This window comes from Amblyomma americanum, chromosome 4, assembly GCF_052857255.1.
Source record: "Amblyomma americanum isolate KBUSLIRL-KWMA chromosome 4, ASM5285725v1, whole genome shotgun sequence".
Taxonomy (NCBI): Eukaryota; Metazoa; Arthropoda; class Arachnida; order Ixodida; family Ixodidae; genus Amblyomma; species Amblyomma americanum.
Window position 1 is genome coordinate 56,415,412 of NC_135500.1, and position 18,395 is coordinate 56,433,806.

General features: G+C 47.3%; 1 protein-coding gene across 1 annotated transcript; it reads left to right on the forward strand.

The window, feature by feature from the left end:
• Positions 1 to 151: 151 nt before the first annotated feature.
• Positions 152 to 18,327, forward strand: Tmem18 (transmembrane protein 18). The gene is made up of 4 exons (XM_077660980.1): positions 152 to 346; positions 3,543 to 3,660; positions 10,379 to 10,527; positions 18,067 to 18,327. Exons 1-4 carry the CDS (start codon positions 269 to 271, stop codon positions 18,187 to 18,189), a joined length of 468 nt encoding a protein of 155 aa, XP_077517106.1. The 5' UTR covers positions 152 to 268; the 3' UTR covers positions 18,190 to 18,327.
• The last annotated feature ends 68 nt before the right edge of the window (positions 18,328 to 18,395 follow it).

An 18,395-nucleotide genomic window follows, 5' to 3' on the forward strand; every position in this document is an offset into this window, starting at 1 on the left:
AAAAAGTATTATTATTATTAATTTTACACTAACTGTGGTGCTTGTAATTATAAATTTAAACTTCAGCTTAAAATTATGTTGAGTTTATTAGCTTGTCGCTCGCGCTATTTTCTCTGCAGCGTCCATGACGCGTCAAAAATTGAGGAAAGTAAAATCGGCAGAACAATAACTGATCGGCGAGCCAGAGAACGCTGTCGGCGGTGGATGAAGGCTGCGGCGAACATTGGAGATTGCTTTGACATGTTGTGATAAGGCGTGTGATATCTGTATGGCCCGGGTAGAGAAAGTGACAGAGGCGATGGTGTCTCCCGGCGACACGTTGAACATCGGCAGCATTCTGGTCCAAGTGAGTGTCGTGTGCTGTGCTGCGCTTTCGCGTTGACGCGTTGACGCGCTGCCGATCGTGTCACCGATCCGGGCAGCGTGGCTTTTCCTTTTGCTTCGAAACCGATGCCGCGTCTCGATAGCCGCCTCGTGCCATCATAGACTTGCAGCTCGCCGTGATCTGTGGCGGTGTCAGGCGCGCTTGCCGTTCGATGCTGCGCTGCTTGTGACGCCCCCGTGCTTCGTTGTGGGGCACGCGCCGTGTGCGCGTTCATCCCCGCGCACTGCGAAACACATCGGCACGAGGAAAGGGTCCACCGAGACGGAAAGTGATACTATGTTTTGCTAATGACCGAGGCGGCGCGTTTCTGCGTTGAGACGCGTCTCGCATCGCTGGAAGGCCGTTCTCTGCCGACGGCCTTCGAAGGCGACGCAAATCATCCCCTTGCAGGGGGACTTCACCGCGCGGCGGGTTAGTTGGCCGGTGGAAGCTGCCACTTCTATCAAGCATACTCACGTGGAGTTCCGGGTGCGCGCGGCATGTGCCGCATGCTCTGCGCGACCTGCAGCTGTTCACAATTGTCAGATTCCCGTTCTCGCGCAGGTCGCGGGGTTTGCTGCGGCTGCACGCGCCGCGGCCCCGCTGTGCTGTCAGCTTGAATCTCGGTCAACTCTCCCGCGCGCAGTCTCCTACGCGGCTCCTCATTTTAGCGTTGATCGCGGTTATCTGGCTGCTGGTTTCTAAGCGGTTGCCAAAAACATCTGGGGGTGCTTGCTCCGCGGCTGATAAGGGCCATAACAAGTGCTTGCTGCTACCCAGAGCGCGTGCCTCGGGTGTGTTATCGTCTCGGATATTTTTCGCGGCGGCTGAACCCGGCTGTAGATCCTTCGCCTCGCGCAGTTTCATCTCCGGCGGACTTTCTTTCCGAATTCTGCTCGGGCAGTTAGAGCATGTACGAAGTCACGATGCTGGTGTGCGCCGACTGATTCCTCGGCCTTGTCTGAATCCGGGCGAAACTATACGAACGGCCTTCGCCGGTGCTGTGTCGATGAGGCGACTTGCTTTGTACTGTTGCACATGATGTAGTACCAGCTGTGTGTGCAAAGCAGTGCGCGGACCTCCCGTTTGCTTGTTTTTGGCATCACAAAAGCGGGCTGTCGTGAGTCTCCCGACTGTTGTACACGTAACATTTATTATTTCGTCACACGACACCGTCATGAATACATTTAACCCTTTGAGGATACAAAGCTGAAAAAGGGGCTGAAAAGGGGGCTTTTGCTTTGTGTTGTACCAATGGGAACAGATCACTCTGGTAGTTCTCAAGTCAGCAATGTTGCTTGCACAAACCCTTCGTATCAATGCAACGTGCACCCGAAAGCTGCTTAGCTGACCTGAACTGCTTAGCCCCTTTTCATTGCTGGCACCCTGCACATTTCTGCGTGTGACTGTCATTCAGCCTGGATTGTACAGAGCACAACATATGTCTTGTGCCGAGAGTTTTGAGCGATGTGCTGTGGGACAGATAAACTGACATCTGGCCATATCTCCTTGGTTGTGGAGACAATGCTGCTGCACAGGTGCCACTGTGTAGGTCTACAACCCACACACAAACGAGCACTTAACCTCTGGCCCAAATATCTCGATGCATTTCACTTTTTGTTCCACATCGCTCTATTCGAGCGCATGCTGCATTATTGATGAGCTCTGTACAATCTCAGTATGTACTAGTAGTGGTTCTTTATTTTAAAACATATACCAAAATGGAAGGAACAGATGAGTACGGGCCATGGAAACTGCCGTCTTTGAGCACCTGCTTTTTAAGCACCTGATCTGCAGCCAGCAGAAAGAAAAAGTACGGGGAAGAAGATGGAGATAGCAGAAAAGGATACGGGGAGAGAATGTATACCACTATGCACAGAGCCACAGCCACACTATTAAATGGTTGGACTGCTCGTGCACAGGTGTCCTGCCACTGTCTTGCACCGCACATGAGCAGTCATTGAAAGCTATACACACGTACGTAGTACAGACTACATCAGCTGCACACATGTCCTGTCACTGTGTGTCACATGCAGCTCCACTATATCACGCAGGAGCCAAGTGTTGCGCTAGTTGTCATGGGGGCTGGACATTAAACCAAGAACTGGAAGAGCATGGAAATTTAGAAGCTTTTAAGTGTAAGCACCAGTAAGAGCTCAGTTGAATTGTTGTAGGCTGTCTGTGCTTGAAAGATCATTGTGGGCATTAGATGGTGTTCGAAAAATGAAGGGGAACAATTTCTTTTTTTCAAGCAGCTGCTACAGCCTACTGCTGGTGAATGTTTGAAAATATGGGTAGGCAGTTGTGCAGATAGTACCTTTAGCACTTGGGGTGGCATATGAATCAAAGCGAAATTCAAAGGCAGCGCTAAGGTTTTAGTGTACATTAAACAGCCCTAGCAGTAGTCGAATTCAATCCTGAGACTATCTTGCTATGGCTTCCCTTACAGCATAAGGGCCTAAAATTTATGAACAAATCAGTAGTGAAATTGCTTTTTTTCTTGGGGTGGGGGGGGGGGGGGGGATAAATTGAATAGAAACGTTTGCAAATAGCTGTCTTCAAATAGAGACCTATTCACCTATTTCTCGTGATGTGCTACTAGTTATGGAGAGGTCTCCTGCTCTCTCATTCTCAATGCCAGGCATGCACAGTAGATTTTTTTTAAGCGAAATTAATTGCCCCAGGGCATCAATGATGGGTGAAGGTTTGAAGAAGGCTAGGTGATTTGATGAAGTCCAGTAGAGAACGATGGTACGGTCGCTGCGTCCAGGCAATGTATGAAGCAGGGTTGCTTGGTGAAAGACCCGCTATCTTCAGGTGCCGGATCCTTGAAGGCTTGAGAGCTGGGCAGTCCCACAGTAAGTGATGAATGTCGGCTTCAATGTCCTCATGTTTACATATCGGACAGACACCCTGGCCGAGGAAACAAATCTCGGTACTGAGGCCACTTCGGAGTGATGCACAGTAGTTACCGAGTCACCCATTTCTCGTGATGTGCTACTAGTTATGGAGAGGTCTCCTGCTCTCTCATTCTCAATGCCAGGTGTGCACAGTAGTTAGCGAGTAAGAAAGGGTGATAAGAGAGCGCTTGATATGCTCTAAAACCGGCTCATCTGGTTGATGTGAAACCGAGGAGGCACTGGAGGAGCATGCGCTAATTGCCTACCTCACTCTTCAGGTGGACTGGACGGAGCCATGGCTGATGGGCCTCGTAACGTTTCACATAGTCACGCTCAGCCTGACCCTGCTCACTCGCGACAGGGGCAATGTCCAAGCCGGTCTATTCGTCACAGCACGTGAGTTGGGCACCTTTCCTTGCATTGCAGGTACGATGAATGGCTTGTAGCTTTGTCAGCGGTTGGGTACATGACGTGCCGTCAAATCTGAGGTGTCTGTAAGCTGGTTCGAAACAAAAGGTTTCAGCTAACAGCCTTACCAACCCACTGGTTTAGACAGCCAAAATTCGTGTTCTTCGCCTCGGTCTGGCAATGTGAAACCCTGCAGTAGCTTTAAAGAAAAGATGTGATATGCTACAAGCTGAGGAATATCCTGAAAAAAAAAAAAAAATGACCAGGGATATGTCAGTTTCGCGAGTGCGCGCCCTTTAAGATTATACGTTCTTCAAGGCTTTATATCTTGACATGCAATCCACCCTCTGGTTGTTCTGTAAAAGCCTACCTGTAAATAAAGCCCATTCAGGTTTTCCTGTTTTGAAATTAGATTTCTGATTTCTGCAGCAGGTTAGGAAATGCATTATTACAATACCACTTTTACTCTGAAAATGTCTGTAGCATTGCCACCTTACCACCACAGGCATAGCAAAGTGAACATCAGTGCTGTATATGGAAATGTTCGTTAAACATTGTCTTTGGTGTGTGTAGTTGATTAAACACATCTTTAGTAACATTTTTTGGGTCGTTTCAGTCTAGCATGGTCAAAACTTGTTTTCTTTCCATGTGGCAACAGCACACATTGTTGCCAGGTGTTCTGCCGGAGTGGCAAAAGGGGACTTTGGGGCTTGATACTTAAGGCAAGCCTTTGTTCCATGATTGCATGTTGAGCGTGCCAACGGTTATCATTGCAGGTTGCCTCGTAGAAACACACAATGGGTTCTTTATGGGCAGGGGGGCCTGACTCTCTCACATTTCATGGAAGGAGCATGTTTTTGCTTTGTGTCTCTATTATGCTGGCATTTTCCCTGCGTTGTGTGTGCCTTTTCGCTTGTGCTGGAGTACAAGGGAAGGAGGAAAGGACAGCTTTTTTGACCTGGTTGCATTGCATATGCTGTTTCCACCAGCTGCTGTAATATTGTTAGCAGCTGAAACTCCATATTTATGAAGGTGTGTGCAAATATGAATTGAGTATGTTTGTTACTCAGTTTGCATTCGATTCGAGAAAATGATATTTGAGAATCCCCGAATATTCGACCGCGGCCAAATGCCGCCGACTTTCATAAATCCGAACTTGACAAAACGACAGTGTTTGGGCAAATTATCAGAAGACCGAGTTTAGAGCGCCTGGAAAACGGCACAAACTTTCCCTTTTCGCTTTTTTCGTAGTTTATTTGCCTTTGCCTGTCGAATTCGGATGCGAAATTCTGCAAGCGGCCTTTCCCACACAGCACGTGATGAGCCCGAAATGGCCGACCACCTGCTTCGAGCAGTCACAATGCGAAAGTGTGTAGGTTTTTGTTTGATCCTTTCATAATGCATCTAATGGTACCCATCCTGTCGCCCCCACAACTTGGCGAGAGGTCCGCCATCTCATTTTGGTCTGTTTCAATATGCGGGAAAGCATACTTGCGAAATTTCGCATGGACCTACCGAAGGTGTACCGAGCAACGATAAGAGGGCCCCTGTCGCTAAGCCAAAAAAATAAAATGTGAATTAGCTCAGCTAATACAGGATATACAAAGCAAAAGCTGTCGGCGTTCATTGTGTTCATTGGCGTTGGCGTTGCCAACGTTCTGTAGTAGGATACAACTAAAAAAACAGCAGTTAACACTGTGCCACGATCCGCGGCGTACTGTATTACTCTGCTAGCCAGTCACAAAAATAAACGAAATTGGCTGTTTAATATTTGACTTTATTAAACAAGCCAGATATCAAAATTCTCGAGCTCATAACATTTTTATCGTGATTAGCTTCTTGTTTAGGTGACGAGAGAAGTTTTAACAACGGACTATTTTTTTGTCGTGGAGGAATTTTGTGCACCGGTCATAAATGTGGGCGGAGCTTCACTAGAAAGGAACGGCACATAACTGGCTCCCTAGGTCAGTGGATGCCTCATTCGCGCTTTGATGCATATGAATGTGGCAGTGGTGAGAGAGAGATGTGGGCTGCATGCATGCATTAGCGCTGACAACGTTGTGGCTGACATACGGCACTGCAGCAATAGGCCACAGCGTTCATTGGGTAACCAACCTGTCACGATCAACTATTATCTGCTACCTGCCAGGGTGGCAGGGTGGGCGCGCTGCCCATTTAGGGTGAGGAACGCAATCAAAGCAGGTTTTTGCAGTTGGACACCAATGCCATGCCACACCACTACCTGAAAGCGAGTTAGGTATCCGCTGACCCAAGGTGCCAGTTGTGCGCCTTTCCTTTCATGAAAATGAACGGCCTCTGCAACATTGTAACACAGCCTCTCGACCTCAGCGCAAGATATACACATTTACTTTTATCTCTGCAACATAGATGGCGCTGCTTTGCCACAGCTCAGAACTGACCAGTCTTCACTGGAAAAAGGTGGAAGCAGATATATTCCAAAATGCACATCCGCAGGGATAGACGAAATTTAAATCAAGCTGATTAATGAACTTGGCCCAAGAGGCAAGAAAACTCTGATAAAAGCATTGGAGATTGTCATAACGAAATAAGCAAATTGCGCACAGTTGGGTACAGAGTAAAATGAATTTCATTTATAAAGGGAAAGGAGATAAGACGAGCATAAAATCTTATGGACCGATTATGATAAGATCAGTTATATAAAGGCTGGCAATGCAGGCAGTGAAATTAAAAAAAGCAGTCATGGGTAGAAAGTAATAGAATACTCTGAGAACTTCAGAACGGCTTCAGAAGGGGTAGGCGCTTAGATGATAGCCTGTTCGTGCTTACCCAATGCATAGAAATAGCTAAGGCGGAAAACAGACCTCTGTATTTAGCCTTGCTGGACATAAGCGGTGCATACAACAATGTGAGCAGGGAATTCCTGTGGACAGATTGGAGCTCGTGCCACTCTTGTCTCATGCCGCGCGCATGCGCAGGCCAGTTCAGGCTGACGTGCGCGCCTCGGGGTGCTCGGTTTTGAGGGTGCTGGTTTCGTCGAAGTTGATTATGTGGTCCGAGTCTTCGGAATGTTCGGCTACAGGGTTGCACTCTCTTGCGATGTTGCGGACGTCTTTTTATGTTGCTGAATTCCTTCTTTTAGATTTTTGGTTTCGCCGATGTAGCTTGTGTCGCAGTCGGCGCAAGGAATTTTCTAGATAATGTGTTGGGCTCTTTCTCTCCATGACCAGTCTTTGGGAACAGGCAGGCAAAGCGCAACAGTGTTTGTAGGCTTGTGCGCAACTTGGAAACCCCCTTTTTTCAGGGTCCGGGCGATGGTTTCGCTGGCACTTCGGACATAAGGCAGAGTGCCGTATTTTTGTGGTGGCGTTGGTTGTTGTGCGTTGATTTCTCGGCGCATGTGAGTGCACGTTGAAGGACCCCAGGTGCTCAAAATTATTCTGGAGCCCTCCATTATGGCGTCCCTCGTAGCCTGAGTCACTTTGGGACGTTAAACCCCATTAACCAACCTAACCATCCGTGTTGTGTGTCTGAAGGCGAATGGTTTTTCGAATACGGTTTTTTGGGTAGCTGTTCTTGGTGATGATGAAAAAATAGTGCAAAAGCGACACGAGGGACGGAAAGGCAACGACGCAGACAAGCGCTAACTCGCAACATGGGTTTATTGCTGAAACACACAATTTATACAAGTCACTTTGAAAAACATAAAACAAGCAGCCCCCCCTCCTCGGAAGGCCAAGTCAAAGGGAAAAAGGAATTGTAAGCAGCACATGGTACTCATCGCTAGGGAGGAATCAATTTAGCAAAAAGACCCATTATCGAAAAGGATAATAATGCGATGCGTAGACTAAAAATTGAATTTCACAGTCTACCGTGGTAACAGAGGGCTCGCTGACACACAGATTTTTGACATTTTCTTATATGGTATGCCTCCATAATCTCGCGTGCGAGCTGATCGCAATGTCTGATAAGTACGGTGGTTCTAGAAAAAAACCGGCGTACACTTTCTCTTTTTTGCTCCTCTTTTTCGCTGCATTTGTGGCAGTGGTCACGAAGATTCCCGTAATGATCTTTTAGGGAATTATGGTGTTCACCTAGCCTAATGTTTTTGCTTACCAACTTTGCTTACTGTTCTTGATGAGTTCTTTGAATATTTTGCGTTGCTCAAAGCACAATGTTAAAAGAACTCATCATGAACGGCTACCCAAAAATCTTTATACGAAAAACCATTCGCCTCCAAAAACACAACATGAGCCGAGAAATCAATGCACAACAACCAACTGGCAGGAAGGCTGACTTGCAGGAAGGTTTCTTCGAACCAGAAACCCTTGTTCACAGATTGGGTTTTCACTTGCTGCTCTGCTGACTGAAGGGGTTAGCCAAAGGGAAAATAAGTCAGTTGCCCTCCATTGTAGCCTTCTTCATAAAGGCGTGGGGGGGGCTGCTGTGAACCTGAAGCCCCGCCAGTTGCCACCAGCTTCCGAGATAGAGTATAAAGTTGTCCAAATTTTACAATGATGGATTCCCTCTTGATGAGTGCCCGCCTCTACCAGCTCCTTGTGTCCATGCCCCTGCTCTGTTGTGTCTTTTCAACAACTTCTCTCTCATACAGATAAAGGGGCATCTCCCCTCTCCCTTTCCAAGGGTACTCTGCCCTGTCAGGCACATCTATTGCCTGCTATCGTGCCCCCCCCCCCCCTCCCCCTTAAGGCATTTCTGTAACGGAATGTCTTGAATAAAAGAAAGAATGCGAGATTGCTGGCAAAATTGTAGAGGTCACTCGATATTCTGCAAGTTTTCAGTTCGGCAACATAAAAAACAATGTCCGCAATTTCGCAATAGAGTGCAGTCCTGTATCTGAGCATTCCGAAGACTCAGACCACAGAATCAACTTCGACGAAACCAGCATCCCCGGAATGGAAACAATTCACCAGAAAAGGCTCATACTCGAATCCTGGCACTTTCAAGCTACCCCGAACAACATCAACCGCACATGGACTTCGCTCTGTAGCTCAAAGAACAGACCCCCCTCCGCACAGTCCAACGTGACTCAAAGCTTTAACATCTTCCTCCCCCACGCCTCTCCTTGCATCACTGCTTTTCTGCTTTCGACCTCCTGCTCCCCTCCTTGCATACCACTGCCCCCAGTCACCCCTGGAGAAAGAACCGAGCTGACTTCGAAACGTTGGGTTTTAAATTAAAGTTCTTGGTTGGAGATGTGCCAGAGTTTATTATAGGTCACCTTTATTCAGTTCGAACCAACGACCATTCTTAGCGTGTTGTGCGCATGCTCCCGTCGCAGTCTGAGATGCCTGGGTTTGATTCCTCGTATCTCCATAAGATTTTTTATTTGGAGGTTTCTGGTGTTACAACACCGACACCAGCTTTTCCGCGACACGGGCCCTTAACACTATCGCGTTAAAATAGCATGGCCATGGCCATGGTTTCTAAGCTTCACCGCCAGCCTGTGGCGACGGCGTCCATCGGCTGCGCATTCACCAACCGCCCGAACCCATCTGTGCACCGCTTTCACGGACGTCATCTGACGTGTTACTGGTCATTTGTTCTCTTCCTTAGAACCAGTCTCGCTGTTGTGACGCCAGTGTGCATTCCGCTCGCTTACGTTGTTCTTCCAGCATGCCGAAACTGCTCGTTCATCAAGGGATGTTCACTGTTTTTGTGATGGAGCCTCTTCACACGGCTTCACCGCATTTTCGGTGTGCTTTTTTTTTTTTTCCCCTGAGGGCGGCATTTGGTATCTTGACCTTCGGTTAATGCAAGCCTTTCTTCCTGTTCCGTGAAGTCGGAAATATTGAGGTTTTATACGTACCGTGTTATTCTTGACTGCCAGTCATACGTCAGTTCATGAATTTTATTTCGTCACTTTTACTGCAGCGGTGGCCAAGTGGTTGAGCATCCGCCTCGCATGCGGGAGGTGCGGGGTTCGATCCCCTGTGCCACCGGGTACCCACCGGTGATAAAATGGGTACAAGCTTTCCCCTGTTCTGGTGCTAGGCTTATTTAGGGTGAAATGGTTGGGAAATGGGTCTTTGACCCCTCCTTGAGCAAACGAAATTACCTTGTGCCATGGCGCTCTTTGGCCACAAATCCCCTTGTGCCATAAAAATCCATCATCATCATCGTCATCATTTCGTCACTCATTTTGCATGAAAGCGTTACAGGTCGCATGTGTTATGCTGTTCAGTCAAGCAGTATGCATTTCTTTTCAGACCATTTTTTTTTTACATTGTGCTTAGTCAAATCTAGTTTTCTTTAATTTTGAGTTGCAAAGACCATACACTGTGTTGAAAAACATAAGGACAATGAGATTTGGTTATTTATCTTCAGCAGCTTTTCATACTAAACAGATGTTCAATATTTGATTCGATATTCTAAGTAATTTTTTATTCATATTCGATTTGTAGTAGAAAATTTCAGTATTTGCACACCCCTATTTTTATGCTTGGCAAACCTGAACATGTACTTGAGGCTGGGTGAATCATGAAGTCTATGGTGCAGGAGAAGTCAGCTTACTGACAGAAGCCACTTTGTGTGCTTTGATAGGCTCTCTCACCGTTGCTTACATGCTCTAGTGGAGCAGGGCCTAGCCTGTTCTGCCATCGGCATCTGGCTCACTGTGTTGAGTTGTGGCCATGGAACGTCAGCGAATGAAGTGTTGCAGGGGGCAGCGTGTGGTGCTGTAGCTCTGTCCTTGCGTGCATTGCAGTGTTGCTGGTGTACTTCTCGGAGGCGCTCAATGAGCTGGCAGCGCAGCATTGGCGGGCCTTCTCGAGCCAGCAGTACTTCGACAGCCAGGGCATGTTCATCTCGCTCGTGTTCTCCACGCCCTTGCTGCTCAACTGCATCATCATGGTGGTGAGTGTGTGGCCACGATTCTTTTCCATCTGCCATGATTCTGATGATGTCCTCTTGTAGGCCTGCTGAGTTATGGTCAAGCTTGGAAACAAAAAACTAAGTTAAATTATTTTGCTCCTCCGCTACCTTGCTCCCCCCCCCATATGCCGCTTCTCTGTACCACATTATGCTTTTTTTACTTTTGGTGTGGTTTCAATGCGTTTTCTTCTGTGGAGTACCCTAAGAAAAGAAAAATATGTATTTACACAGAAAAAAATCAGCCGACGCTGAAGCAGTAACACACCTAACATAGGTCGCTGGTTCGAATCCAAATGATGAATCGTATGCCACCACCCGAATACTCTCTGACAAATGGTTGAGCCGCAGTGTTCATATGAAGATTCGTAAAGACGTGCAAGTTGGGGTGCATAGGTCAGTGGTTCAAATCCCTGCCGCGAGCTAGGCTCTAACTTAACTAGTAAGTTGATGCTGCACGAAATGCTGAATCGTATGGCACCATCCGTAACATTCTGCGACAAATGGTTGGCCCACAAATTTTGCACGAATGTCGGGACTAAGTGGCCTGACTTTTGATGCCTGCCAGACAGGGACAGATATACCGGATCAACATAGTTAAGTTTCGAGTTGTAGTGCTCTGGCATGATGCTGCCGCCTGTCACGTTGCCGTGGTATCCTCGGTTACCATGGCAACCACTGGGAAACAATGTCTTTGCTATGGAAACCACCCTCTTAGATTCTATAAAAGGCAATGTCTGGGTTTTTGAGTAATATCTGTTGAAACTTTGTGCTTCTAGCATAGTAGTAGCTGTACATGCATTTGCAGGTAACGTCTGGAAAAAGAAATCCAGACATTGTTCAGGACATCTATCTTGTGTTTTTTCTCTTGTTTAAAATAATGAACACTAGTTACTGCCATGCAATTGCAAAAATTTTATAATGCTGGGCTGTTAAAGGGGCCAAGTACGAAGCAAAGTATGTCTTGAAAATTAAGATCAATAAAAAGATTTCTTTCCATGGCTCGCTGCATTGTCCTTAACTTAAGCTGAACCTTTTTCTTTAGCCTCCACGTTTCTGCCTCACAGGTGAGTACTGGTAAGGTACAGCTCTTGTGCACTTTTCTCTTGAGTGATATTGGTAAACTGCCATTCATGATCTGAGAGAACCTGCCATATGCGCTCCGCCCCATTCTTATCGTTCTACTTATTTCCCTCTCATGATCCGGATCAGCTGTCACTACCTGCCCTAAGTAGACCTTTACCACTTCCAGCACCTTGCTTCCAATTGTGAACTGCTGTTCCCTTGCTAGACTGTTGAACATTACTTTGGTTTTCTGCTTGTTACTTTTTGGACACACCGTCTAAAAATTAACATGTAGAAAACCAGTGCCATGGAAAGCCACGGAAAGAAAAATGATAAATGTAACGTTAAGAGACCGGAAGCGGGCAGAGTGGATGAGGGAACAAACGCGGGTTAGTGACATCCTAGTCGAAATCAAGAGGAATAAATGGGTTTGGTCAGGGAATTTAATGCGCAGGCAAGATAACCGCCGGTCCTTAATTAAGGGTTACTGTGTGGATTCCAAGCGAAGGCAAGCGTAGCAGAGGGCGGCAGAAAGTTAGTTGGGTGGATGAGATTAGGAAGTTTGCAGGCATAGGGTGGGCGCAGTTGTCAAAGGACAGGATTAATTGGAGAGACATGGGAGAGGACTTTGTCCTACATAGGGCGCAGTCAGGCTGATGATGATGAAAATGAAGATCTATCAATTTGATTTGGCATTTAAGATTACATAAAGGCAGCTGTAGCAACATTATGTGCTGAAACCTTGGTATTATCAGCATTGATTGAATCTTTGTAAAATAAGATTTATTTGTTGTTAAAGTTTGCGGGGTAAGGTGTCCGTGGCTGGCACAGGACAGAGTTTATTGGTGAAATGAGAGGGGCCTTTGTCCCGCAGTGGGCTTAGTCGGGCTGATGATGATCAGATCTGTAGCATTTACTTTAAGTATTTGTTATATTCTAATATGATTTGCACTGTCTTCACTGGGACTTTTGATACACGAAAGTAAGTGAGAACGTTTAATGCTGAGAATAAATTGCTCTTAGTTGGGTGGGCCCTCATTCCAGGTTGAAAACTGGTGCTGTCACCGAGTTTAAGTGTTTTCACCCTATTGTTGGCACTGATGGCACAACAGTATTTTGCATTTGTCAAGCAGGTGCACAATACGTGGATGCGGGCATCACGTGCAAGCATGAGGTGCACATCAGGTCTCTGGGTAGCATACAGCAAAAGTGTCTGTGGAATCAGATGGTGAAACAGGCCCTAGAAGTGCAGCACAGTGAATTCGATACGCAGCACGGCAGTCCAGCTCTATCCTGCTCAGGACTGTCATCCAGTGTGGAAAGAATAAATTCACCCAAATTACGAGATGTGCAATACCGTACAAGAAACGATTGCTGATTACAACCAGTGGTCATGCTACAAGCGACAGTAGCCTGCTGTTCTGGCCCCACACAGAACACTCGGTCAAAGACCTTCCCAACGAAATGAGAGCTGGAATCATGGGTGTAGCAGTCTGCAGCTGCCGTCACCACATGATACAAAACATGTAAAGAGTTGTGAGGGTTTTAATACGGGAAGTAAATACGCTTTCCCCCATTTAACTACGGCTGACACAGTTCAAAGCCGCTAGGCCCCACCCCGTGATCGCGTACGTTACCGAGCGCACGCCGACCATGGCGGGCCTTGCTCTGAGGGAGCAAAGGAACGACACATTGGCTGACGCAAACAGGCATTTATGCTACAACAATAACGCCAGCCAGCAACAAATACGTTAATGAATTGAGGTCGTCTGACTCACCCGCATGGTTGACTCTGGGAGCCACCCGGCTCCCAGAGTCAAAAAAGAAACAGCAGAGGAAAATGTATACAGAAAATTGTGACCACCCACGCAGCCTCCACACTGATCATTTGCTTTGGGCTCGACAACTCTGCGGCCGCTAGGCCTCGTGCTCCCTCGATGCGGACCAATTCGTTCTCTTGCTGAAGATACTCCAGAGAAAAACATGCTGAGCACGTCGAAAAGTCCAAACATGCTGCAGCGCAGTACATCTCGTACTAAAGAAAGCATGCTGCAGGTTTTAACGATCAAAATGCACTCTAGTCCTAGCACTTGTGAAGTCAGGACAAAGAGCGTTTCTTGAACCGAACAGACAGTCGTCCAATATTTCAAGAGCAGGTCCCACGTTGGGCTGCCAGATGTGGGTGTTTTAATAGGGGGAGATAAATATGTTTTCCCCCATTTAATCGCGGCTGACACAGTTCAAAGCCGCCGGGCCCCACCCCATGATCGCGTATGTTACCGAGCGCACGCCGACCACTCTGAGGGAACAAAGGAACGACACATTGGCTGACACAAACAGGCATTTATTACAGATACCTCAAGGGCCCTTGTGTGAGGGCTTTACATGAGGGGTTACAACAATTATAACGCCAGCCACCAATAAAATATGCTAATGAAACGGGGTCGTCGTTCGACTCACCAGCACGGTTATGAGCGAATGTTCGCCCACACCTACGCTAGGGCAAGGGATACTCCAAAGCTGGACGGGATACGGGAGCAAGTCTCCCCGCCACTTCCTCGCCCTGCTGGCGAAGAGCGGAGCCGAAGAGAACGGATGTTTCACCATCTGCCAGGAAGAGTCACGTGGCGCGCCCCGCATAGAGGCGAAGCTGTTGCTGCAAGGTGCGTCGTGAGAAATCCAAGAAAAGGGGACCGCAGGGCAGGTCCCTACAGAGTATATGGCCAGCCAGCCGCCGCGGTGGCTCTGAAGTTATGGCGCTTGGCTGCTGACGAAAAAGTGCGGGTTCGATCCCGGCCGAGTGGTTGAATTTCAATGGAGGCGAAATTCTAGAGGCCGTGTACTGTGTGCTGTCAGTGCTTGTTAAAGAACCCCAGGTGGTCTAAAATTCCGGAGCTTTCTTAGTCTGAGTCGCTTTGGGATGTTAAACCCCCATTCATAAACCATAAACCATTCATGGCCATATATGACCTGAACTGTATGGCAACTTATTGTTGCCCTGCATCAAAACCATGCAGTAGTCCCCCAACGCCTTGGGCGCACTATCTTGAGGCCTTAACTGTATACCAATGAGTCTGGTTAAATGTCTGGGCAGTGAAGTACGAAAACAACTTCCAGTAGTACTGCATACTCTGGCTGTAGCGAGCAACCCCATACCTGCTCCTAGGACAGATGTGCCTCGCGCAGGACCGCAGGCTGCTCACAGTGATGAGCATGATGTGCACAACGTGGAGAGTTGGATGCTGCCTCATTCTGGCTCTGGGCAGGGCAGGGCTGAAACATGCGGATACCTTGTGTGACCGTTCTGACAGGACAGATATCTTGTTTGCTTTAACGATAGTGTTTACGGCTCTTAACCACAGTGAATGAAGGAATGCACGGGCCTGCACACCACCATCACGGGGGCCCAGTGTTGCCGAATCGTGGGAAAATCAAGACACTAAGGGAAAAGGGAATTTTTTTTCATAGCCCATTGATAACGTGGGAAATTTTGGTTTCGCTGAAGACCGGTGTTCTAAATGTGCTTTCTCGGGAAAATGTGCAGAGATTAAGGGAAAATGCTGTTATCATGGCGGCCCGACTAGTGTCGCAAGAAATTTGGCTTGATGTTTCCCTTTAATTTGCTGCTTAGCCTTGGATACAGAGCCCTGGCCTATTGAGGTTCATTCAGGCTTTGAGTGCTGCGTACTTGGATTTCTTCCAGCTGTAGTGGCAGTGACCCTTCCATTAATTACTTCCAACCACTCCCAGCTCTTTAGTCACTCAATCCCCTATGTATGCGTGTTGTTGTAAAGGAATTTCCAAAAATTTCTATGGTCTATACAGGAGAGGCTAGAAAGGAAATGGAAGTAGCTGGGCTGGTCCCTGTCCCAGCACAAAAACTAATAAAAACGAAGTGGTGATTGACAATGATGTGATCAAGAACAATCCAGCCCTGCCTGATGTTCATTATTAATGAGCTTTGTATTTATTTTATTTCACTCATTCTTGTATTTATTACCTTGGCTGTATTCACTCTCAAATTACTGTACTTTGAAAAAATATATTTGCGGGAAAAAATGGAAAATGTTTAGCTGACAACTGGGAAAAACCAACTGGCCAGTGCGGCAACATTGGGGGGGCCAGCCTCGACAGTCCTCTCTCTTAACACGTCGCTGTTCAACGGGGCTTGAAGCAAGGATCCACTTTGTCTCCTCTAGTGTGCAACCTCATTTAAATGCTTATGGAAGGCAATATAAGTGAAGACCTTGAGCTTCATCACAGTCTTTCCGTACGTTTTGGAATAGATATACTGCCATATTTACTTCCATAATTTGTACGCATCTAATTTATTACTTGTGTTTAAATTTAAAAAAAATAATTCCTCGCACATTTTAAGCTCCCTGCTGCACCAGTCCACTAGCATGCACACGGATGTGTGCTAGGCAGGATTGGGAAGATGGGCACGGCCGTGTCGCTGTATGCAGCTGCGAAAGGTGCGAGTGGTGACTGGATGCCTCCATGCTGGTCCCCCCAAAAATTTGAGCTACGCACCGTTTATCCGGCTTCTCGCGCTAAGTAGCGTACGCCAAAGGTTACCGGCAGTTTGCTCTATCAACTGTTTGTCTGGGAAAGCAACTGTCGGCGCAAGCGGCCGGATAAACCGCTTGTGCTGACAGTTGCTTTCCCAGACAAACACTTGCTAGAGCAAACTGCCGGTAACCTTTGGCGTGCGCTAGAATCTGAAACTGCTGAATCATTCACACCCGCCGCTGTGGCTCAGTGGTTAGGGCGCTCGGCTACTGATCCGGAGTTCCTGGGTTCAAACCCGACTGCGGCGGCTGCGTTTTTATGGAGGAAAAATGCTAAGGCGCCGTGTGCTGTGCAATGTTAGTGCACATTAAAGATCCCCAGGTGGTCGAAATTATTCCGGAGCCCTCCACTACGGGCACCTCTTTCTTCCCTTCTTTCACTCCCTCCTTTATCCCTTCCCTTAAGGCGCAGTTCAGGTGTCCAATGACATATGAGACAGATACTGCACCATTTCTTTTCCCCAAAAAACCAATTATTATTATTATTATGAACCATTCGCTATTCATTTTGCCGCTGGTCAACCGGGCTGCACGCAAAGATGTTGTTTTTTCATCTTTTATCTCCATTTGCCCCTGACTGCTGGCTTTGTGATTGTATCTTTTTTTTTTGCCCAGCAATGGGTGTGAGGTGGGGGGGTCGACGTGTAGGTGGCACTATATGGTATAAATTGCGCATTTTGATCTTTGTTGAGCTTTTAGGACATGTTCGCGAAATCTCTGTGTAATTTGCACACATCCCCTTTTTCGAAACTTTAATTTTTAAGGAAAATATGTGCACAAATTACACGAGTAAATACAGTATATGATGCCCAGTTATGATTGTGAGAATTACGCACTGCACCAGTTACCAGCATGTTGGGACTAAAATAGCCACTCATTGATTGTGCCATCAGCTTTTAGACTTCCTTTCATCTGGGCAGGCCTACCGGAGACATGGGCACCGCCGCGGCTAGTATTTGTGGGTGGCCATGTGTTATTGGCAGAAAATACAACACATCTGCAGAAATTGGTCAAGATATCTGCTGACCACCTTGCTACTCTAGGACTCCGCTTCAACACCATCAACTTGGCTGTGCTGCTTTTCTTGGGCTTGTCTGACAGCACCCTCACACAAACTACTGCTTGGCGCGAGCTGTATAAATTCTGCAGGTGTATGATAAATGTGCTTGCTTGAAAACCATAACTTAGTGGAAAGTCCCTGGCTATGGAAAGAGCTGGCAGTTAAAGAAGATTAGAAAAGACAGCTTATGAGAGTAAGGGAACCAAAGGATGCTGAGTATTCGCTCACATTCCTTAAAGTCATATACTGTATTTACTCGTGTAATTTGTGCACATATTTTCCTTAAAAATTAAAGTTTCGAAAAAAGGGGGTGTGCAAATTATGCAGAGATTTCGCGAACATGTCCTAAAAGCTAATCAAAACGCGCAATGTATACCATATAGTGCCACATTCTACATAAGATGTATCCGGAGCAGTATAGGGATACATGTCCGTGGTGTGGGGCAACCCCCACGCTGTATCATAACACAATGTAGCTTTCCGAGGTAACAAAAAGCCAAATGCGGAGCAGTGGGAGGACCGGCTAACCAGCAGCCAGCTCAAGGTCCAAAGAGACCTAGTGAGCCACGCATGCCGGATGGCCAGGGACAGTGGTGCCTTGGATTAGGGGCGCCAACCACACTCAGCCTGGAAGACATTGGCAATCTTCGGGCAAGCAGCAAGACTCCTTTATTAGAGCAATAAAGTTTATTCACTCACTCACTTACTTTGTAGCATAGTTTTTTCATTGTGTGAATCGCACTGGCACACAGCTGTCATGAGAGGCAGCGTGGTATGTTTCTGTGCCATCCGTCTATTAGAAAATCCTTCTTTACCTGCTTGCTGCAGGGCCAGTGGATGTGGACGTCCGGAACGCTCATGATCCGGATCAAGCAAGCCCAGCTTCGGCAGGAGATCCGTCGGCAGCGGTCCGCAAACTCCAGCCATTCCAAGGAAGGCAAAGAGGATTGAGGCAGGCTTCCTCCATCCATGCTGCTGCTTTCACCAGTGTCCGGGAAGTGGGCCAGTGGGCCGGACTGTTGTGTTGCAGTGCTGTTCTTAGCTGGTTTTGACTTGTGTGACGTCTCCCTTTAATGCATTGTATAGAATGATGCTCGCAACTGCTGGCCATTGCTATGAAGAGCTCAGCCATGATGGATCATTTCGTGTATTGTATA